The sequence below is a fragment of the Populus alba genome, chromosome 17 (assembly GCF_005239225.2).
Source record: "Populus alba chromosome 17, ASM523922v2, whole genome shotgun sequence".
NCBI classification, from domain to species: domain Eukaryota; kingdom Viridiplantae; phylum Streptophyta; class Magnoliopsida; order Malpighiales; family Salicaceae; genus Populus; species Populus alba.
The window spans coordinates 18,120,793-18,143,344 of record NC_133300.1 but is presented as its reverse complement, the minus strand read 5'-3'; the positions used below and the strand labels follow the sequence as shown (position 1 = coordinate 18,143,344).

The 22,552-nt window shown below is 33.7% G+C and overlaps 2 protein-coding genes across 7 annotated transcripts; both read right to left on the bottom strand.

Annotated features, from left to right (window-relative positions):
- Positions 1–2,541: 2,541 nt before the first annotated feature.
- LOC118028836 (senescence-associated protein AAF, chloroplastic) lies at positions 2,542–8,268 on the bottom strand. Of its 4 annotated transcripts, none has more exons than XM_035032556.2 (13): positions 8,071–8,246; positions 6,748–7,193; positions 5,907–6,059; positions 5,523–5,596; positions 5,060–5,136; positions 4,888–4,959; positions 4,679–4,747; positions 4,407–4,453; positions 4,161–4,290; positions 3,994–4,062; positions 3,793–3,896; positions 3,133–3,208; positions 2,542–3,055 (listed from the first exon to the last, which is right to left on the bottom strand). In XM_035032556.2, exons 2-13 carry the CDS (start codon positions 7,071–7,073, stop codon positions 2,882–2,884), a joined length of 1,371 nt encoding a protein of 456 aa, XP_034888447.1. In that variant the 5' UTR covers positions 7,074–7,193; positions 8,071–8,246; the 3' UTR covers positions 2,542–2,881. The 4 variants fall into 4 exon arrangements, with proteins under 4 accessions (XP_034888447.1, XP_034888445.1, XP_073262082.1 ...); XM_035032554.2 differs by having other exon boundaries at positions 6,748–7,135; positions 8,071–8,243; XM_073405981.1 differs by lacking the exon at positions 5,907–6,059 and having other exon boundaries at positions 6,748–7,135; positions 8,071–8,268.
- A 1,350-nt stretch (positions 8,269–9,618) lies between these two features.
- Positions 9,619–17,046, bottom strand: LOC118028837 (pyridoxal kinase). 3 transcript variants are annotated; one of them, XM_035032560.2, is made up of 14 exons: positions 16,889–17,046; positions 16,702–16,804; positions 15,483–15,576; positions 15,243–15,347; positions 15,063–15,146; positions 14,370–14,443; positions 14,039–14,103; positions 12,960–13,023; positions 12,457–12,522; positions 11,950–12,006; positions 11,363–11,404; positions 10,325–10,369; positions 10,176–10,229; positions 9,619–10,030 (listed from the first exon to the last, which is right to left on the bottom strand). In XM_035032560.2, the coding sequence occupies exons 1-14, from the start codon at positions 16,945–16,947 to the stop codon at positions 9,890–9,892; spliced, it is 1,053 nt and encodes a 350-aa protein (XP_034888451.1). In that variant the 5' UTR covers positions 16,948–17,046; the 3' UTR covers positions 9,619–9,889. The 3 variants fall into 3 exon arrangements, with proteins under 3 accessions (XP_034888451.1, XP_034888453.1, XP_034888449.1); XM_035032562.2 differs by lacking the exon at positions 11,363–11,404; XM_035032558.2 differs by lacking the exon at positions 11,363–11,404 and having other exon boundaries at positions 15,063–15,347.
- Positions 17,047–22,552: the final 5,506 nt, after the last annotated feature.

The window sequence follows — 22,552 nt, the reverse complement described above, 5'->3', positions numbered from 1 at the left end:
TTCCTCCTCATGAATTGAGCTGGTGGGCCAAAGTTTTTTGAAATGGATTGGCCCACCTGCGACGACGCAGTTCGACAGACGCTCTCTCTAGCATTTGATATTGCTATTATTATTATTATTATTTTAGTAGTTGAATATTTTTTTTTTATTTTAAAATGTGAATGGAAAACTGCGCAAACAACACTGAGAAATTCAACCACATAGCTTTTTTTTCATGGGGTTGTTTTTCCTTCTCTCTTTAATAATTTTTTTTCTTGTACTATTCACCCACTTTATCCTAATAAAATATTGAAGTGATAAATAAAGAATAATAACCACAAAATACCTCATTACGAAATCATTTAGTGTTTAACCAAATGATTTAGTTTGAGATTAAATTTATTTTATATATACACATTCAAATAAAGCTATTTCTTAAGAAATTTTTTTTTAAAAAATCCATCATTGGAATTTGGATCCCACATTAACATTACAATTCACTAAGAATATCTTTAAAATTATTCATATTGTTTTTTTGGGTTAAATATCATTTCTTGTACATAAATTACAAGATTGACAAAAAGAAAGGCATCTCTCATTCTATGCTATATCTTTTCCAAAAATAAAAATAAAAATAAACTGAAATTGTATCTAAATTTAACCTCAAAAAACCTCAACATCAAACAACTTCACAATTTTGCATGTAGATAAGGTTGCCATGTTTTCATAAGCATGCATGAGATTCTCTGCTGTGATGTCAAGTATAACTGAGATGTTCTAGTTACAACTTCAAAATCAATGAACATTTCAGGTTCATGCACTCTACAGAAAGTGGGAAAAAAAGAGAGAAGAAAAACTTGGGATACTATTTTTAAGAAAAAGTGAAAGGAGGAATCGGAATGATGAAACATTGGTGTCAAACAGTGGCAGAATCATGGGAGGAAAGAAAAAGGGAGTGGAAAAAGAGAGGGGGAGGATCAAATTAGGGCATTGTGATGGTGACCAAAGAGCCTCTGTGTGAATAAAGCTGTAATTGGTATGGTAGGATCTGGCCCCTCTCTTTCCTTGCTTTTGCTTTTTGGTGCCTTTGTTTTCCTTTACTTTTTGAAAAGTTGATTCCTGGAATTAAGTAGCATAAGCACTGTTAATCAAGGAATCTAAACACACTTGACCTTGAAGATTTCTTTTCTTTTTCCTGTGTTCACAAACCTTATTGCACAGGTCCAGAAGTGGATTAGTGCAGAGAAATTACTATTATTAACAAGAGGGAAGGGTCCTGCATGTGTTTTTGCCATTTCTTGAAGGAATTTAGGTCCAGTGATGGACCTCTTGTACCCTGCTTGGTGGTGCCTTGATTTACCTCTTATGGGATAAGGATGAAGATCAGCTGTTGTCATTTGAATTTGTGATGTAATCAAGTAGGCCCATAAGATGATTAAGGTCCAATGGTGATCCTCCACCTAACTTCAATCCATTTGGATCTTGCAAGGTACTGGCATGCGGGATGTTCATAGTTTGCTTGGCATTTAGAACTTGAATGCACCAGATCTGCAGCAGTTCAGTTTTTGCAGCAGTACAGTGTTTGCTGCTTTCACAATAGAGCTTCTTGTATGTTTATAAGAATTGGATTGTCAAGTTTGCATGCTCAAATCCTAGCACTGTGATGTTGCGTAAGCTTCATTGTTCATACAGGAAACAGGTTCCAAAGTCCTTTTTCAAGCCTTGGTCCAGATGATATATGGTAAAGAGTATTATTCATGATACGAGATTTTAGGGGGTGGTGAGAAAGAAATTTCAATACACCTATCCACGAATGCTTAAAAACTCGATAAAAAATAACTTAATCTTGTCTGTTTAAAGGGCAAGTAGAGGAGCAATTCAAGAATCAAACTTGTACGGATAAATTGTGTAATTAGCATGAAAAAAAAATAAAAAGATAAATAAAACAGGATAAAATATTTTTTTTGATAAAATAACATAGTTTGATGATATCGTGTTTTTATAAACACAACGTTTCAGTAATATTATATTTCAGAATCATGATACTTTTTTAAGTGTCAATATTATAAACCATGGTATTAATTATTTTTTTTGCAATTATGAAATACAACATATTTGTAATATCACATTTTAAAACCGCAATAAAATTATAATTAATGTAATGGTTAACCAGCACTTTTTAATGAATTTCTCTCTCAGAGTCATTGCACACAAGAACCAAATACAAACAAAATACATTTTATAACCTAAACATAAATTTCTTAAATAATAAGTACGAAATATATAAAAATTTAAAACTTCAAGGATAAAACTAGATTTTTACACAACTCTTGAACAATAAAAATGAAATGCCAATTTTTTGTTTTTTTTAATTGGCATGCCTAGACATGCATTTTTGTTTTTTATTACACGGAAGTGTCTCGAAACCAAGACTCGTTGCCTTTGATGCTTACACGCAAGTTCATGTCATGAGAGATCAATGGTGTACCTCTGACATGACTTCAATATAGAAAAGATTGAAAGGATAACTAATTTCTTGCAGCAGTAACATTGGACAACTGGTTAAGAACAACTAAAGTAGCTCATTACTTTATGTTAGTAACAATTCAAGTATCTCTAGCATTATTCGTATCATATTAGGCAGAGGCCATACATATTTTTCCATGTTAGCATGCACTGCCTTTACAGATTAAGACCAACTTCGTCTTTGAATTCTCATAGATCAGGCATATGAAATATGAAAAGTTAAGCACAACTTAGACATGATAAAAACAAGGCACAGTTAGAGAACAAGACAGCCTTTTACATTGCAATAGCACCCATCACTTTCTGGTGATAAGGGTTAGCCTGCAACTATTTAAGCCTACATGTAGATATCTACAGTATATGTGTCCGAGTATTGTCAACCTGTATCTGCATCGTTATTGTCTTCTTGGCTATCTACTTCTTCAACTGGTTTTTGATTCATCATGAACCTCCAACTATCTCCTTCCTGTATTTCCCACTGTTTCTTCAGCTCATGGATAGTTTTGGATGCTGCATTGGCAATGGCTGGGTTTTTATCTTCTGCCAGTCTCTGCGAGGAGAATTGTAAGTGAAAATTAATGCCATTAAGAAATGAATTAGCCTTTGTTTTTAAGAAAATTGAAGTACCTGTAAGGCTCCCATGCCTGCATTTCCAAGAGTCCACATGGATGGGGCTGCTGCCAACGCATTGGCCAGTGCTTGTCTGCACCACAAAATTAATTGAACTATAAACGAGAGAAGGGAAGCAAGAAGATGCAGGAATTATAATTGTTATGGAAGTTAGTGGTTTCAAAGTCTTAGAGGTGTCCATGTTGATGCTCTGTCAACATTGTTCACTTCCTTCAAAATTCTGATGAAGCATGATCAGTAACCCGGGGCTCTCAATATATGTACAACTAATACCTATTATAACTGTCGCTTATGACATTAAGGAACGCGGATAAATGTTTAGAACACTGTAACAGTGTCCACGGGAAGATGCAACAAGAACATTCTTATGCACCGAGGTCATAAATTAGGAAAACAAGTAACTAGGGTTACATTGCTGAAAAAGATCGCACAGCAGTTGCAACTACTGACAGTGATCAAACATTTCAGAGCTTACAGGCAAAGATGAAATCGTTGAGAACTTTTATTACTAAAAGAATCCAAGTGTCGGGAATTCATAAAATAAAGGAGGGTAACAAATTCCTCTTCTAGAGAAAAACACAAGCTTCTTCCTGTAAAATGTAGTTGGAGAGTAGAAAAAAGTGTATTTATTGGGTTATTGCATCTCAAGAAGCTTACCTTGTGTTGACATCTGGAGAATTTGAACATTCTGCCAATAACGATGCACTACCCTTACCATCCATTGCATCAAGATCTATAAGAGTTGTAACCAACAACTCGAGCTGCTCCAGACAGGAAAAAACAGGTGAATAAGAAAACATTGAAACCAGAATCATATTTATTGCCTCATCATAAAGAAACATCAGTGCAGTTTCAGACCTCTTCAGGATCTGTATAGTCAATTCCATCAGCTTCAGAGAGCGCAGATGCCATACTCCAGTAAGCTTCCTGTTTTTTATCAGATGAAATGAAATTAGATTTACAATTACTGAAACAATTGACGAGGATGGTTGCATCAAAATAATAAGATGACAATTAAAAAGGACCTGAATAGCAGTAATGCGATCTGTTGATACTTCTCCAGGGAAGAAGTCCAGTGTCCTACCATTTTTCTCAAGCATTATATTTCCCAGTATGCCATTAGCAGTTAGTGAACCTTCCTCCTTACGCAGCGGGCTGATAGCCAAAAGCACGTCAGGAAATAGCGATTCAGGGATGAGTGGTTTTGTATAATGAGGGGAAAGATGGAAATCAATATACAAAGGAGACAAGCCATCAACAAAAGAACTCACAATTTGTACATCTTGCTCACCATCAAGTCATGGATATTTTTGACAAACTGTGACCACACAGATAAATTCATCATTCTTTCCAAGGGGCACAGGATAGTAAAATCTTACACTCAGTTATATTTGGATAGTTACAGTAACTAGAAAAACAAAGCAAGTAATGTGGTGCTGGGCATGAAAAACTATGATGATGAGATAATCTTACAAGTTATCTCACAACCTTATCTGCAAAACATCAGTGCTACGTATTAAGAAAGAATTGGCAGTCAGCTCACCTCCAACGCCATTAGAGCATCTTCCATTGCACGTTGCTTGGCACGGAAGTCAGCAAGGCGCAAATCAGCCTGGAAAAGTGTCCAAAAATTCCATCAAGGAGAAACATATCAGATATGCATCACTAGGAAAGATGCATTTATACTTTTAGTGTTGCATTCATTGTATAAAGAATAAATGAAGTCACTGAAGGAGAACAGGAGGCAGGTACCTCCAAGGCTCCATCACTCCAATGCTTGTCAGCAGCAGTTTTCAATTTGGTTTGAGCTCTGTCCTTTATGATCTGCAGCAAAGTAAAGCATTCAAACAAATATTTAGAAGCAAGAGAAAGAAATATCCTTTGTCTTTCAGAGATCCAAAATTTAACTTCTAGATTGACATACAGTAGCGATGTGATGAAGACGCTCAGCCTTTTCCTTCACATCACGGTCAATTTTCTCAGTGTCCTCTCTTGCTCGAGCTGCAAGGTAGAAGATCAACAGATGAAACAGTAGAATCTGGGGAATCTTAAATAAGAGACTTTAAAGTCATCATAGAGAAAGTATATAATTTCATTGTTGCTTCATATCACATTTATTCAAGCCCCACCTAAAATATAAAAAAAACCGTTGCCTTAAAATATGATAAAAAGGAACCATCCGAAAATACAAAAAGTAAAGCTATTGCCATGAACAATGATAAACATAAATGCAATATAATGGATTTGTATACATGTTCAATAGTATGAAATTAATTGATCTTATCTAGTTTTCAACATTGACAAAGCATGGCATTTTTAGTGGTGGTATGAAATTGATTGGTTAATAGTTTTTGAGAAATGTTGGCCAGAAAGATCAGAGAATTTACCATCGAGTTTAAGAAACCCAGACCCAAGAATCGCAACACCTTTACGTGCACGAGCATCCAGCCTTGATATCCCACTGAAGAAAATAAGAAAATAATGAGCAAAGGTCTATAAAACTAATTAAGGACATGAAATCAAAACATTTGCATCAGAATGAACAGCTATAAAACTGTCCATCCAATACTTCAAACATAACTAAATTGAAACATTTCAGCACATCATATTTTCTCTCAGAAAAACTGAAGTTATAGCTCATCTTGTTTAGTTTGCCCAGAAGTTTCCCACAATATGCATTCATTGTCATTCATCAAAACCAGGAAGTATTCCAACTCTACAAGCAAAGTTTCCCATGAAATGGCGCACATATATATGGTACAGTATGTTACCGTGAAAGTAAAATAATGTCGTTGCGAGCCCTTTCATTTACAAACTTGGCATCATTATATACAAATCTACATGCTTCAGCTAAAGCATGACATGAGTGAATAGTTCTCCCAGACATGAGTTGATGCTCATCTTCCTTTTCTCCAAGTTGTGCCCTGATACCCAACAATTTATTTGTACTGTAAATTCAAAGTTGCAATAATCCAAAGGCTAAATAGATTCACATAGAAAAATAATAGGGCGATCTATTACACTCAAATTACACAAAACTGGAAAGTTGATCCAAAGAACAAAAGAAACATTGACAAGTGAACCTGGTTTGCTAACTTAACAAACAGAATTTTCTTTCAGAGTGATAGAACATGTGGAACATGTATCAGGAAAAAGATACTGCCAAGCTACAATACGAAATTCCTTTTAAAGGAAGTGCAGTGAAATCATGTATTCTTCAGCATTTATCTTTTTGAGAACAGGTAAGATCAAACCTGCGATGTACTTCAGACCATGCTGACAATACAATATCTTCACATAAACATTGACATAACTAATCAGATTCCACAAGCCTAGATGCTAAGATTTGTACTTCTAACACCGACATTCCATGTTAGAAGCATGGATTCTTATTCACCTTAAATCATTTGAAATATTCATTGTAAGAGCTACTGATTAGCACTGTAAGTAACGTTGCAAGGAGGGGTAAATTACTTAGTGCCACAGTGCAATTGAAGCCATTAACCGAAATGAAAATGGCAGAAAGACAAAGTCCAATGATAAAAGTAAGGATGTCTATGACATGTCTGGTAGATTTCAAGTGGTGAAACACAAGTAATTATGTAATCAGACCTGGATGAATCAGAACTGTCACCGTATGGTCTAGTACATTCTTTTTCTTCAGTTTTATGAGTTCTTGTTGACTGGCATAATGTGGAAGATCTGAGACTATCTGGTTTTCCATGTATGCCCTGCAAACTCTCACCAGAGAAGGCCAATTTTGCTGTCAAGAGATGCTTACTGCTCAGTTGTTGAAGCTCAATTCCTTGATGAGTAGGGTGTAGTTTATTTTTTTGGAATGACTTGGAAAAGGAACATATGATTCCATGAGATGTAGAGGTAAGTTTCCTTTGAGTCACAAAAGGGCTGCTCGAAACCTTGCTTGCATTAAGTGCCATGGGAAAGATCAAGACAAGAATAAAATGATACCAGCCAGAATTTCCCTCACAACAGCTCAAAGCTTAAGTGAGAACAAGAACACTATTAGAACAATCTTAAAAAGGGATTCTTCTTCAGAACTGTCAAAATTCATATCAAATAGACGTGAATCATGAGATATCAAAACATTATGATCCCTGTCATTTCAAATTTCTTAATAGACACATGGTCAAAATCATGAACATACAAAACAATGAATTCAGCCTGCGTCGATCCAACAAATCATATGTGTTTATGATCTGACAGATAAAAAAAAATGCACTTTCCAACACAAAATTTAAATCAAGGGACATGATCTGGGCGAATGTCTTCTCCACATTTTACCAACAGGATTACCAAATGCATTATTAAAATCTTAAAACATTCAAAGTGTCACATGATTGATACCTTGGATCTCCAAAACATGAGTAATTGAACACATCTCACAAATCCCATAATCTTAAATCCATAACTTCTGAGGAACTACCACTTTTTATTTAGGTGCAACTTTAAGAACTGATTGTTCCTAAAACTTGGATTAAAAAGTATAGGATATTGCAGTGAACTTTTGCACCGGAACTAAGATTAGAAAGCCACAATTCAGTTCTCATCGTAGTAACACACATGGCATTCATCTTATTTTGCAACAAAGCTACTTGGTTAATTCATTTAGGCATGAAATTTTTTTCTTCAGGAATCATGTAGCTTTACAATTTCTTACTAAGGGCTTCAAGTTCAGAGCTTGAAAAGCATTCCCAATCCCATGACATGAAACATGGTGACAAGTGACATCTTCAATTGTATAAACTTAAATGGCAAATTACAGAGAAGAAATAAAAGAAACCCAGATGCTGAAAAGTGTGAGACACTATTACAACATAACTAGAATTAGTTCACAAATTAAGAGCATAAGAAAAAGGCAACTCAAAGCTTGAGTCTTGACAGCAAGAAAAGTAAGAGAAACCGAGTGGAACTTACCTGAAGAGAGAGGGCAATGGCATGTATAGAGGGTGAGAAGTGAGAATTGAGAGGCTGGAGTGAAAGTTGGTTATAAATGGGCTGTAGATGGAGTTAGAGGGGTCCAGAACCAAGAAAGCTTGGAAGCACAAATTGCATCCACAAGAAAAACCTGTGGTCCATAAAGGCCAACACTAGTAAACCATAATTTATTTATTTTGATGGTGGCCATGGGGACCTCAGGGGTTCCTTTCCACTTCGAAGAGCGAGTAGTAGGTTTCAATGGCAATTAATGGCGATGGTTTAGACTTGCCTTGTCACTCAACAGGGATCATTGATTTAGCCATGTTGGCTTTTAGTACCATACCTATTGATTTTACCACTCGGTTTTATTGCCTTGCTGATTACTATTCTGCCACATTTCAACAATACCTATCCACTTTCAGATAAGATCAACACACACCCCTGCCCTCCCCTACAAAAATCTTATCAGTACTTGTACTTCACGAGATAAAGAAACGAAAATAAAATATTAACACAAAAACGTGTCTAGTTATAAAAATATATAAAAAAAACATAAAATAAATAAGTTTCTTCTATCTTAAAAACCTTAAACAAACGCTACTATGGCAACCAATCGAAAGAACCAACTACCTTCAACCAACCAGTCTGATGTATTTTTCAAAAAAATGGCACTCGGAGAATCTTCTTTAGGGTTATGCTGTCTGGTCTTGATTCATTCCTTGGATTTGGGTTCTGTTAGAGTAATAACATGAACATTGCAGCAGCGAGCGCTAGAACACCACACTGAATAAGAAGCTTCATCAATAATTAAATTAATGGGATGAACCACTGTTGTTACATAATTCTCAGACGTATCTGTTCTGGGAACACTCCACAAAACTATGGTGCCCACTTGACATTTCTCTGGGCTCTACATGAACTGTCCATATTCAAACACAGAGACTATCAGGAAAAATGAAACCATATACGCCAGCATAACCATCAACTTCATGAGCATTCTGCGTTTCCATGATCTGGATGACTTTCTGTTGGTCTAAACCAAACAATTTGAGATGACCTCCAGCGACTTCCCTGGTTCTGTCGGCAGCTATGGTGCCGCAGAAAAGTATACAAATAAACAGAGACCAGAAGCTGCCAAATTGCTTGTAGTGTTCTCATCTGATCCACCTTCGTTTTAATTGCTTGCTCGAGTTTACAAGTCATGGATAGAAACCTGTGCTCTGGTGGTTGCCGCATTGCGATTGGAGAAAATGAATGTGGCAGGACAAGGGGGTAGTTTATTCACCTTCAAGATCCCAGTTCATCTAGCAGCCATGATCCATTGGGATTTCTCTCAGAACCTCGTGTCTGTACAGAAGCGACATAATAACCAGGTTTTGAGTCTCAAGTGCTGTAAAAACCTCTCCTAATTGGTACCCTGGGTCCACCACCCGAGGGAAAAACTTCCGTGAACATGAATGAACCTTTGCGATTTCAGTAGGCAGATTGGCTTATCAAGCAATATGAAAAGATGGATCGACTTATTATGTGATATGAATTTAAGTGTGGCATCCAATATGACAGTATTATTTACCTTGCACTTTCATGAAGAAAAAAGAAGAAGAAGAAGGCTTTATCCTTCATCCATTTGCATACAAAATATTTTTTTCTTTCTTTTTCCTATTTGTAAAAGAAAAAAACATAATATTTCCTACCATTGCCACAGGCAAAATTCTACTGCCTTAAACGGAATAACTTGTGGGACAAAACCACGACGAGTGTCCAATTATTTGCTACGAGAATAAAATACATTTCCAACACAGAAAGTCCACCCATTTTAGGAGTAGTTTTCAGCTTTAAATTTAATTTGTGGGTGGCGAATGTCATCCTGGCTTTGGATCAATCTAATTTCCAAACTGCTTGACTGGGGATCATACCCAGCTGTTTTATAATCATCCAACGTCCTCTGCAGAACTGCCTACAAGTAGTCCAAACATCAAAAGAATTACCCAACCACAATTTACCCGTGCTATGGCAAGTATTTCAAATGGGAACTCTTTTTCCATGCATGAGGGGCATAACATACAAACATGGTATAAATCACATATCAGCGAGAGACATACCTGCAAGCTTGATACTGCGAGCTCTGCTGCCTTTGCAAGATCATCTGGGTGTTTCTGGATTGCACGAAGAGAAAAAATGATACGCAATAAAACACTACATGGAAAAGGAAAATGACAGACTCAAAATTGGACAAGAACAAAGATATTACATTACTCCATCCAAGCAGTAGTGCAGTCATTAGATCCCCTGTTCCCTACAAGCACAAGAAGATACATTCATTGATGAGCATCTTGTAAGGAATGCCAGCATAGTTCGCTAAATCGAATGAGAATTGCAAGAAACTCAACAACATAATTAACATTCACAAAAATCATATTTTATTATGCAGCATCTTATGGCATTCTTGCGAAGAAAAAATGGTATTCAATTTCTTATGACCACATTTATGCTAAGAGTCAGACTTCTTTCTTGATAATTCAAAATATTCCAACCAGAAAGGGAAAAAAGGTGGATTTAAATACAACATATAAGGGGGAATACATAGCTTAAGGTTTGATACGATATGGATTAAGATGCAATGTTTGAATTCCAAAGTCCAAACTAGTTATGGCTTACATCTGTCCTGATCGATTAGGTTTCACAACAGAGTTAGCATCATTAAAGAAGCCTTCTTACTTTTTGTGGATAGAACTATATTAGCAAATCTTGATCTCTGTTATTGCTCCTTTAACCTTTGTTTTAAAAGAGTTATGAAGAGTCTTTATTTAGTGAAGAAGAGAATGCATCTCATCTTCCTAATGTTCTACATGAAATTACAAAAATACAAAATTTTGACATATGAACATCAATCCCCACAAAGAATATGACAATTCACAATAGCATCAACTCAGTTGCACTTCGTCTACTTCAGAGATCCCAGGGAATTATGACCGTAAATGCAATGTGGTTAGGAATAAAACATGAATTATATTAATCAGTGATTGATTAAAATGAGTTTAAAAGCTTTGCATTTGCTTTCAGCTGAGATTTGAAAACAAAGGAAGAAATAGCTCTGATTTGGAGTATCCAAGGCAGGGGATGTTAGGCATAAAGCAGCTAAAATATAAGGATTAAGCTTGCACTGGGATATATCAAGGACTGATCAAGCATTAATCCCAACACACAGCACGCACAGATAGGTAGTTTGCACTTTATGGAGGTAGTTTGCACTAAAGAAACTTAATGTTTAAGAGTGTCTATCATTTACCTTGAATGTGGTTGCACATCTTACCACGCTTCCAATATTCATCTATGCAATTAAAGCAACAGGAAAGAACAAAAGAAGAAAAAAGAGGCATGAAAAATGAATTCCAGCAATCTAATGATAGCAACTCACTTGGCCATCTTGCCCCTGAGGGCTAGACAAAGCTTGTTGATTTCTTTTACAATTTTAATCATGCACTGTATATTTCCAAAATTGATTACTGTAACTCTCAGAGAAATGCAAAACAACCACCAAAATAGTAAGAAGAGAAAGCTAGCTTTCTCTTATCTCACAAGACAATGTTCTAATAGTGTTGACTAGTAAGCTAATAACATACAGATGATCTGATGTGATCCTTCACAAAAATAACACAAGAAAATATTCAGTACCATGCACAAGCAACCCTAGATAATACTACTAAAAAGTCGAAGCTGAAAAGAGGATAAAAATGCCAAATACATGCATGAAAAAGGTTGTGCTTCAAGCACATTGAATTAAATTAAAATAATAAATCATTACCAAAAAAGTGTTTGTGTTTGGTTCATTACAAGTCAAAATATGAAATAAGCTCACAATTAATGAAATCTTACTGTAAAATATGCAGGAATTTTGGGTATCACAATCTTGAATTGATCAGGAGACTGGCCCTATTAAAAAAAAAAACCACCAGCAGAAGCATTACAACTGTGAACAGAAAGCTTATTTCTGATTCTAAATGCTGCAAAATACCAGGGGAAGAATAACATTTAAGAAATATTGGGAATTACACAAGCATACATCAAGCCCCAAAGTTTCACTATTGAACTAGAAAATTTCCGTTGCAAAAATATACACACACAATTTTCAACTAGTGATGCATGTTTTGCTGACAATAATATAGAGTATACTGGATACACAATTTTCAATTTTCAAGCAGTTGTTTTCATCAATTCATGACCAGATATATCCAAAAAATAGTATCTAAATAACAGCATGTGATGGCATGAAATGTGATACTTCTACACTATCACAAGTCCTTGGATTCTGGAGAAATGAAACTGGAACCAAAATCAAAATGTAAACCCTTGACATATTACATCACATATCATGGTGCCCACCTTTTCCTTTTCATGACTGCCAATAAGAAGAAGGTGACCATCTATATTGATGCTTGTTATCACAACCTGTGAATCATCAAAATTCATGCGTTACACCATATTGTTAAAGCAATAGCAACATCAAACAACATTACATGCATTTTATAACCAATTTTTTTATATAAATGCTTACACAAGGCAGTTAAAGACCATGTGGTTGATTTTTGCAACAAAAGATCTTTTCTAAGATAACCCTTTTTTTTCTACAAAAAATCCTATGTTTGTAGAGAAGTGAGGCAATTGACAAGAAATTGCAATCTCAATGAAAAATCTAACTTAGGATGACAATCATGCCATGAAAATGAGAAATATTGCATACAAATCATCAATCTTGTGTTATTAAGCTACCCAGTAATTGGACATACAATTTACGAAACAGGAAACCAAGGAGAGTTCCAATTTCACAATCCATTGAAGATGAATAGGTTTCAAAATAAGAACAAGATACAGTAGTTTAGCAAAACCTTTGCAGGTCCAGCAGCATGAAGCTTGTTACAAGCTTCCCGACCATCATGTTCAGATACAATCCTGTATAGAGAATCTCATCAGAAGGCAAAATATTGAAGGAAAGAAGAAGCAATAACAAAGAGAAACAACATACTATCCATTCCCTGTTGTTGCAAGACCCAGATAACAAGTTGTCAATTATCAAAAGTTTCATATTGAATAAAGATGAAACCTAGGCAGATTGAAGATATTGAAAATCTTATCGTCGTGAGGTAAAACCAGTTGATATGCAGATATCAAGTCAATTTGCATGGTTGAAGTCATTGTACATATTAACTACTTATGAAGCATGTTCCTCCAAGAGATACAAAGCATGCTACTTTTAATTTCTCATCCATAAAGAGTAGGGATTGCACATGTCCACAACTAAAGCTTCCTACCATAGTCAATAGCACAAGCATGGTCATTCTCATATGTTACAATCTTATATGAACTACATCATCTTTTGAGAAATTAACCCCTCAAAAGGAAAAATCCTGCAAGAAAGTAGAATAAAAGCACTAAAATATGGGAGCCAGAAAACAAAGAGGTGCAACATAAAAGTTTTAGCAATATTCAATTGAAGGATACATGAACAGAATGCCTAGATGTAACTAGCTTGAACTAATAAGAATAACTCCCCCATTACAAATTAGAGTTTTTAAAGACTGCAAAATGGATGGATGAATCTGAGTACCAAGCCTTATTAAGAGGTGAAGCCCCTTTTATGATTGAAATCTTGACATTTCATCATATTTAAGGACTTGGGACTTTTTAAGTTGGCTGTGTATAAATTTTAGAAGCTTCTGGAAATGTTTTGGTTAAGAAACCATGTGAGGTTTAACTGCTAGAATTTCCAAAGTGTAGACAGGATAATTGTAATTCCAATTTTTCACATTTAACATATATCAGTCATGGACTAATTTGTTATATATTCCCTAGTCTCAGTTTCACAGATTGTTCAACATAAAACTAGGAATGCTAGTAAGAAATTGACAGAAACATATAGAATCAAAATTTTCACTTCACCATTCTATTGTATGTTATTGACAAATACCTGAATCCAGTCAATTGTTCTGCTTCAAATTGGTTAGGGGTCAACATTGAAGCCACTGGAACAACCTGCAACATGAAGGTCACCCACTTTGTCACCATTACATCAACTTTATCACTTACCTTCGCGTCAAAAATTTATTAAGCAAATCAAACCATTATCTTGATCAAATGAAGAATTATTTTCTCCTCAACTTGTTTAATCAAAATGATCCACCCAACTCAATTGAAGGTAAAGTTTTGCATATTGCTTCCAAGATTTCAAACTTTGCCCAAGATTCTAGTATAGAATAAAACACATGCATGCCCACAGGTGTAACACTTGAACCGCTCACCTTCTCACGATATACTTCTACCAACTCTGGCGGAACATAAAGCTTCCCTTCATCACCCAGAACAGGATCACAAACTAAAAAAAAAAAATAACATCATGGACAGACATTCTATATTTCATTTGAATAAAGAAGACAAAAAATGGAAAATATACAATGACCTCCTTTCTATTTTAATAGCAGAGCTAAAGTGAAAAACACAGAGTAGGGAATCTATATTTATAGACAAGAAAGGACTTTATTAGAGGCCTTACTAGCACTACAAATACCAGCTTGAAGTCCACAAAGTTCATTGGACCAGTTTCTTTTAAACTTACCATGAATAGAAAAGAAATTATAGCCATTACAACTCTTCTGTTGATAGACTGGCTTTAGTTTCACCATGATCACTCACAAGCAGACAAGGATCTAGATATAGACAAAGTTGTAAGCAAATACAACAACATTTCTGGCCAATTCAAAGGTATCTTCACTCAGCTTTACTAGTCATGGATATGTATATCACATAACCTTTGAGCTCACATGCACATGTGGTATAAAGATGATGATTCTTTAAAACAAACAGGTAAGTTGTCTAATGAACATATTAAGAAGCACACACTGTAGTCAAAGTCAATTCAGGTAGTTGAAAGTCCATGGGTTTATTCTGGAGGTAGGAGGAAGCAAAGAGCAAATATGCTGGAATAATCTACTCACCATATGTAAGTTTTGGATTTATAGAACGAAGCTTCTTGACAACTTCCAAAACGGTGTTCAAGAATGAAACAGAACCAATATAGCCTGCAAAATAACAGCAAGAACTAATCCAAATATACAGAAGAAGAATTTTCTCATTAATTAAATAAATAAAATAACACAGAAAATCATTTGGCATGCCTGTTAATAAATGAGTATAATACAGCAAGTCATTTGCTTTGAGGCCTTCCATTAGCTCCCATAGTTGCTGTCCATTTAAAACTTGTCCTTTAAAGGTTGGATATCCTGTTCAATTTTCAGATCCATTAAACATTAACTGACCCGTAATTTGGCTAGGGGACCATGCCTGAATTATACAGATTGACAAGCATCGCACCGTATATCTGAGACTGATTGAGTGAAGTAGTATAAGCAGCTTGCCTGTGTGATTTGAGAACTGCACTGAATTGACTGGATCCACATCATAGCCCAATAGTTGGAGAGGAAAGACAGCTGATTTATTTCCAACATATCCCTAAATGGAAATAGACAATACAAATGTTAATATGGGAATGAATCTACCAAATCTAAAATCATGCCAACAGTGCACATTAAGAGTGCATTTGAAAACTACAGACACCATGGCATGTATAACTACTTGGATGAACAACATGATATCCCTGACCTACATATGCCATAGGAACCACTACATTGTAACCTCAATGGAATTGATACATTAGGTTCTATATGATAGATTCAGCTTGAACATATATTAGTAATGTTTGGACTGTACTCAGGCATGCGAACATAAAGTATAATGTCCAACCCTCCCACTAAGATTGCCTTTTTCATCTGCTTGTAAAATATGTTCTTTCATAAAGAACATCACTAAACAATAAGGCACTACATATCCCTTTTGTCCATGGATTACAAGGATTAAACTTAATCTTGACATGATTAAGATGAACTGAGGACATTCTGAAATTCATTTACATTTATATTATTCTCTTAATAATTTAAGATGATTCAGTTCACATTTAGCAGCACGCCACCATACTATAAAAGACAAACAAACATCTGCCACATGACCATCATAGGCAAGCACACACCGCAGTCAACCCCGCTCCACACGCACCCAAAGTGACAAACCCACAAATGTTAAAATCACGACAAAGATAGAACATTTGAAAATTAGATCCATTTATAGCCGATGTAAACCAACCATTCATTAATTACATCATCACTCCACCCTCCTGGTTTCACCGATCACCTAACTCGTCCCTTTTTATCACCATCCAAGCAAAAAGCAAATGCAACAATTCGCAAAACACACAACACATTAGTCCAAAACCGATAACACCTCCAACATTTACAAATTATTATCACGACTTCCTATTAAACCACATTTCGAATAAATTTTCAAACTTCTTATCGTAATCACTCAAATAATTAAAATATTCACAAATCACAACCAAACACAACTATCCATAGAAAGTCTCAACTCTGTATAAGCATAGATTAACACAAAAGTCAATACTTTGACCATGAAAATCTCAACTCTCACTTCGCTCCTTTCACTTTCGCAATCAATTTTCTCGAGAACCAAACAGGAAACGAAAATCAAAACCTCAGATTCTCTACGGGGATAGAAAACGAATACCTGAACAGTATGCGATTGAATGCTGAGAACGCGACCAGTCTCTGAAGGAAGAGCCAATGACAAGATCGGAGGCGCCATTTCGAACTTTCTCGAACTGATCGATCTTCGGATTCCGTGAAAGAGAATTCAAATACAGAAGTAAAAGAGGAATTGGAATCTAATTCTCGATAACAGTGAAATGAATTACCTGGAAATGAAAATGCGATGAGTTTCTCGAGGGATTACACGGCAAGAGCGAAGCAGCATGGAAAGAGTGGAACTAATTATATATTATATATATGACTTGAGATAGCGTGAGATTTGTGTGTGGTGTATTTATACTTAGAGTTTGTGGTTGAATTTACCAAATGACACTGAGGATTTGTGGATATTGCTTGTTCAGGGTAAACTACGTTTCACTCCTCGCATATCAAGAAACATTTAAGTTCCATTCTTATAGTTTCTAGTTGTTAAATTGTGACCCTAAGATTTTCAATGTAAGTTTTAATTATTAAATTCAGAAGTTAAAACCTAGTCGACCTACTCATTTTAACACCAAGAAGATTTAAGAAAACAAGTGAACTATATTATTTTATTCGATAAATCTTATATGTTTATTCATTTATATTTTAATTTAATTTGCATAAATAAATTTATTAAACACAATCAAGTAAAGTATTTATATTACTATATTAAATATTTTAATTTACATTTATTTTTAATTTTTTTTCTTAATAAAAAAAATACATTCCGTCTATTTTTTTCTTATATTCTAAAAACAATAGTTTCATAGAAAACATCTAACAGGTTTAACTTTTTTTTTTTTTCTAATTACTATTTTTAGCTTCTCAGTGTTAGATTGGTGTTTTTAAAAAAAACAAATTACAATCTCACTGGAGTCAATAACCCAATTCATAGATCTGACATGCTAGTCCAAGTTATCCATTTTATAGATTGAAGAGTTCACCCACTAACCGGATATGTATTTTTGTTATTGATTCTTTAATTGTCTTTAATAGTTTTGTCTCAATTTTATCCTTTAATATTGAATTGATTAAAAAATAAACTATGAATATAATTAAAAAAAACATTATTAAACTCAATAAAGTCTATGATATGAGTTGCTTGAGGACTAAGATTAAGTCAATTTGTCATTGTCTCCATAATTTTTTTTTAAAAAAGAAATCATTTAAATTTTTTTTAAAAAAATTAAGTCATGTTTTTATATGTCACTAAGATTAGATTTGAATTTATAAAATCAATCAATTTAATTTATATAATTTAATTAAAAACTTAAATTAAATTATAAAATCTCAAGAAAATCAGTCCAATCAACAGCGGAATGCAAACCAATTATCAAGTTAAACTATAAACGGACTGCAGTAGAAAGACGTGGAATTTATTTATGGGAGCTAAACTAGAGTTTACCGGCGTGTGTAGCTGACAAGAGCAGGGATGGCAGTTTGGAGAGATCAGGGCGGCGCACTGGTGGGGTAAGGTCTCCGCTGGGGATTTGGGAGGTGAGCCTCGGAGGAGCGTGGGGACTGATTTGGAGGGTAGAATTTGTTTCCAAGTGAGAAATGGAAAATTATTTGTGGTGGTCCATAAGAAAAAACAAATTCAAAGTTAAGGAGGACATGAAGAACGGGAATTTAAATTGATATTTCTGAGGATAGGGTTGTGCTCAAGCACACTGTCAAATTAGATACACAAATGCGTAACAAGTCAGGGTGATCGAGGAGTTGTTTGGCACATATGTATTAAATCCATCATAGCCCGGGCAGGTGGACTCGATGATCCATTACTCGAAGTTTGAGTTAAACTAGAATTTTTTTTCAAAATAATTTAGACATTGATTCAATTAACATGCGACCTTGTTGTTTACATAAATCTAAATGAGACACGGTCAAGTTAACTTAGAAAAATCTTTTTTTTTTTTTTTTTGAGGTAGAATAGGTTAGAATCAAGAAAGTTGCTCAATTTTTTAATCTTTATTAGATAAAACTTTTCACTAGTTTGTGTAAATCATTTTTAATTTAAATCAAAATGTATTTATAATTAAAAAATTATCGTTTTTCTTCAAATTAAAAAAAAAAAAACAAATCAAATCATGGAAGTTCGTGCCAAATAAAACTTAAAAAGTTGGACAATTATTCTTGGCATGAGCCACGATGTTGTTCATCGTTTTTATAAAAGATTGTTCATGAAAATTCGATAAACAAATTGAACATTATTATTCATAATTAATTTTAGCGAAAGCAGTCTTTTCTAGTAATATAATTGATGATTATGTGTTTCCAACAACATATATATATTAACAAATAATTATACCTCGATTTTTTATATTTTTATACAGACTAATTTCACTATTAATGCCCAAATATATAAATAAATTTCTTACTATAGCATAAATGCCTTGCTATTAATGGGAGTGTAGATATATGTATTGTGTTCCTATCAAATAAGAAATATTTCAGACTAACTAAAGGTTATTGATCAATGCTCTCCCATCAATCAAATATTAATCTTATGCTAGTTAACATAAACACATGACCATAATCAACAAAGAGGAGATCAACAAATATATGATCGTAATTTAGATTGCTTAGAGTATTTGCATAATGAAAAAGCCTATAATTTAGATTTAATAGTTAGATCACGATTAAATTTGATCAAAAGATTTCAAAGGCTTATCCTTACAAGAAGTTAGGTTGTTGTAACTAGTTGAGTATCAAAAGGCCTCTAAAAAAGGTTTATAATATGTTATTTGGATTAATTTTGTTATTTTTCATCTTTATTTTTTGAATTTTTTTCTTAGAACTTTTATTTCATTTTTATTTTTAATTATGATTTTCAATCTCTTACCTTGTGCAGGTTAGTTTTTTTTCAAGTGTGTTAGAGAGTGAAAAGAGAAGGAAAAGAGTTGGAGCATAGAAAGACATGTTACAAGGCAAAAAAAAAGAGAGGATGGCAAATTAGGGAATAGAGTTGGATAAGAGGCCTTTGTTATCAATGATGTAGTTGTGCTATCTCAGCACCATTTTCCTATCACAATTTTGTTACTTAAATAAATATTTGATATAAAGGAATTATCATGTGATTTAGTATTGTATAATTAAATGAAAATTAATCTTTGAAAAAACAAATTAATAATGTGTAAGATTTGTGTCGCAAGTTTGTTTTGCTAACTCGAGTTCACTTAATTTTTTTAAAATAAATACTATTTTTTTTTTATTAATTTTATCCTTTAACATTGAGTTAATTTATGATTGAACTTTTCAGTTTGTTTTTTTGTCAAGATTATCCCCCCGAATTTCAACTTGATTCAACCAAATTGACTTTCACTTGCAATTTTTTTTTTTAATTAGACCTTTAATTGACTTCTAACTTGGCTATTTATTTCAAAATCATCCTTGAATTTCAAATTTTTTTCATTTTTAGCCAAATTAAATTAATGAAGCCCTTTTCTAAATTTCATTTTCAATTGAAATCTCGATTTTAGCCCCAAAACTCCCAAACTCAATATTTTTTATTTGTGATTCTCGGATTATCGGTCCAATTTCAAACCCTAGCTATATTTTTTATTTTTTCATTTTCTTTATGATTTGCCAAATTAAATTAATGAAGCCCTTTTCTAAATTTCATTTTCAATTGAAATCTTGAATTTAGCCCCAAAACTCCCAAAGTCAATATTTCTAACTTGTGATTCTCGATTATCAGTCCAATTTCAAACCCTAGCTATGTTTTTTATTTTTTTCATTTTCTTTATGGTTTTCAAGATTTCTCACACAAAAATTAAATAAAAATGAAGAAAACAATGAAATGATTAAAATTAACTTAAAATTACTGAAAAGATATATTGTTTTAATATTTTTCTAATTTCTTGAAATATATAAAAATAGGAGGTCAAAAAACTGTATTACATCACTAGCTATCTTCTAATCCTTTTCTAAGCATTGATATTTTCGTTGGCTAGTAGTTTTGCTTCCTCTAGTCATAGCTTTGAAAGGTGGATTTTTATTTTCTTGTGCTGTTGTAATTAGGCTTCTACTTTCAAGTCTTTTTAGTCATTTGCTTCGAGGTTGATACTGCTTGTTTATGGATTGAATCTGCCTCATCTGAGCCCTAATCAGAGATTATTATAATTATTATTATATAGAATTGCCAGGTAATGTCTCTAGAAAAATAACAATTTTAAATCCAGATGTCAAAACTTGCAGGGTTGAGTCTTGAAAGGGGGAGTATTTTGCAGGTTAAAGGATAAGACTTCTACTAATGCTGATTATGATTCTAAAACCCAGTCTCAGTCCTGTTCCTGTTATCAATGTGTTTGCTGTTAGCAATCAAAACCACATACAAAACAAAGATATTAAAAATTATTTTAAGAAGAAAAAATTAGAGGCACAAATTAGATAATATGTTTATGCAATCTTGTTTATTTTTGTATTTTAAAAAATTTAAATTTTATTTAAATTTTTTTTATTTTAAATTAATATTTTTTTAGTGTTTTCAAATCATTTTGATATACTAATATTAAAAATATTTTTTAAAAATAAAAAATATTTTAAAAAACAATTATAACCGCTTTCTAAAACATAATACAAATGCCTAAAACATAATACAAACGCAATAAAATATATACCTACTAGCTCCACTATGCTTTTGTTTAGTAGATAAAAAATTGAATATTGCTCACCGGCAGGCTTAATCAAAGTACATCGGCAAGGATAGGGATGTCTACTTACCGGTAAACAAGCGACTCAAAATGAAAGGCATCCCTTATCCAATCTAACAGTAGGAAAGTCATCATCCACCTAAACGCCTAAAACCACCATTCCTATCACAAACTTGCAGCTGGTGAATTGGGATGCACGTTCAGCTTGAATAGTTTTTTTTTTTTTTAAAAATAAAAATAAATTTAAAGCTTCATTGTTCAAACTATAGAGAAAAAAATTTGGTTTCTCGAGCACTTTAACAGGGGAGAAAACTCTAATATATTGTGAAAGTTGTTTATTTTATAAATGTTTTTTGAAAAATAATTACTTACAAGGCTATTGAAATACAACAAAAGATATTATAATTAGTAAAGTTCTAATTAAATCCAATTAATATCCTAATTATTTAAATAGAAAATAATTAACAAATAAAGTAAAGAAAATCCCAAAACAATATTTTCCGGATCTAAGCTTGGTGTGAAAACAAAAATTAGTTGGCTTTTTGTAATCAAGCTTTGAAAACAATCTATATTTAACTAACACTCAAATCAAATAAGATGTTATGCTCATTTGTATTAAATTTCACATTGGATTTTTTTGAAATTCCTTAAAACACAAAAAATAAAAATAGTTACACAAAAGAATAATAATAATAAGATGTTCTACTCCGGATTGTACGTCTTAGTGTCACTACGAGAAGACAGTCATGAGAATCGTTGCTCTCGTATTAAGTGGTCACATACACGGTTTATACATAGAATGATCGATATCTACAGGGAAACAACAAGAAGAAGAAGAATGGATAAGACTGTGAGCCACAAACTAGTTTAAAACAAAAAAAAAAATCAAAATTTGAGCCCCAAACACACAATAGAAGCAAATTCCACACTTTATATCCACATCACATTCTTCCAAAATTATCTGAGTCAGGCAACCGTGGATCAGACCAAGCACATCTTCGAGAGTGGCCTTCTTGTTCCTGTTAGAATACCCGTACGTAGCTAGCTAGTTGATACAGTGAAGGAGGCTGGTAATACTGGTATTACCAGTGAAGTCACATGCAAGAATCTTTCTACATTCACTACCTGCTTGAAGTACTCTTTTCCGCCATTGAAAGAACTCTTGAGCTGCATCAGCGTGCTCACCTTCAGTCAACC

Coding starts and splice junctions, on each gene's coding strand:
- LOC118028836 (XM_035032556.2), bottom strand. CDS start 7,073: ATGGCACTTAATGCAAGCAAGGTTTCGAGCAGCCCTTTTGTGACTCAA. Junction 4,291..4,406: donor GTGAGCAAGATGTACAAATT/GTGAGTTCTTTT, acceptor TTTGGCTATCAG/CCCGCTGCGTAAGGAGGAAG. Junction 3,209..3,792: donor TCTCCAGATGTCAACACAAG/GTAAGCTTCTTG, acceptor TTTGTGGTGCAG/ACAAGCACTGGCCAATGCGT.
- LOC118028837 (XM_035032558.2), bottom strand. CDS start 16,947: ATGCTGCTTCGCTCTTGCCGTGTAATCCCTCGAGAAACTCATCGCATT. Junction 16,805..16,888: donor CATCGCATTTTCATTTCCAG/GTAATTCATTTC, acceptor CGGAATCCGAAG/ATCGATCAGTTCGAGAAAGT. Junction 12,007..12,456: donor GCAGTCATGAAAAGGAAAAG/GTGGGCACCATG, acceptor TTTTTTTAATAG/GGCCAGTCTCCTGATCAATT.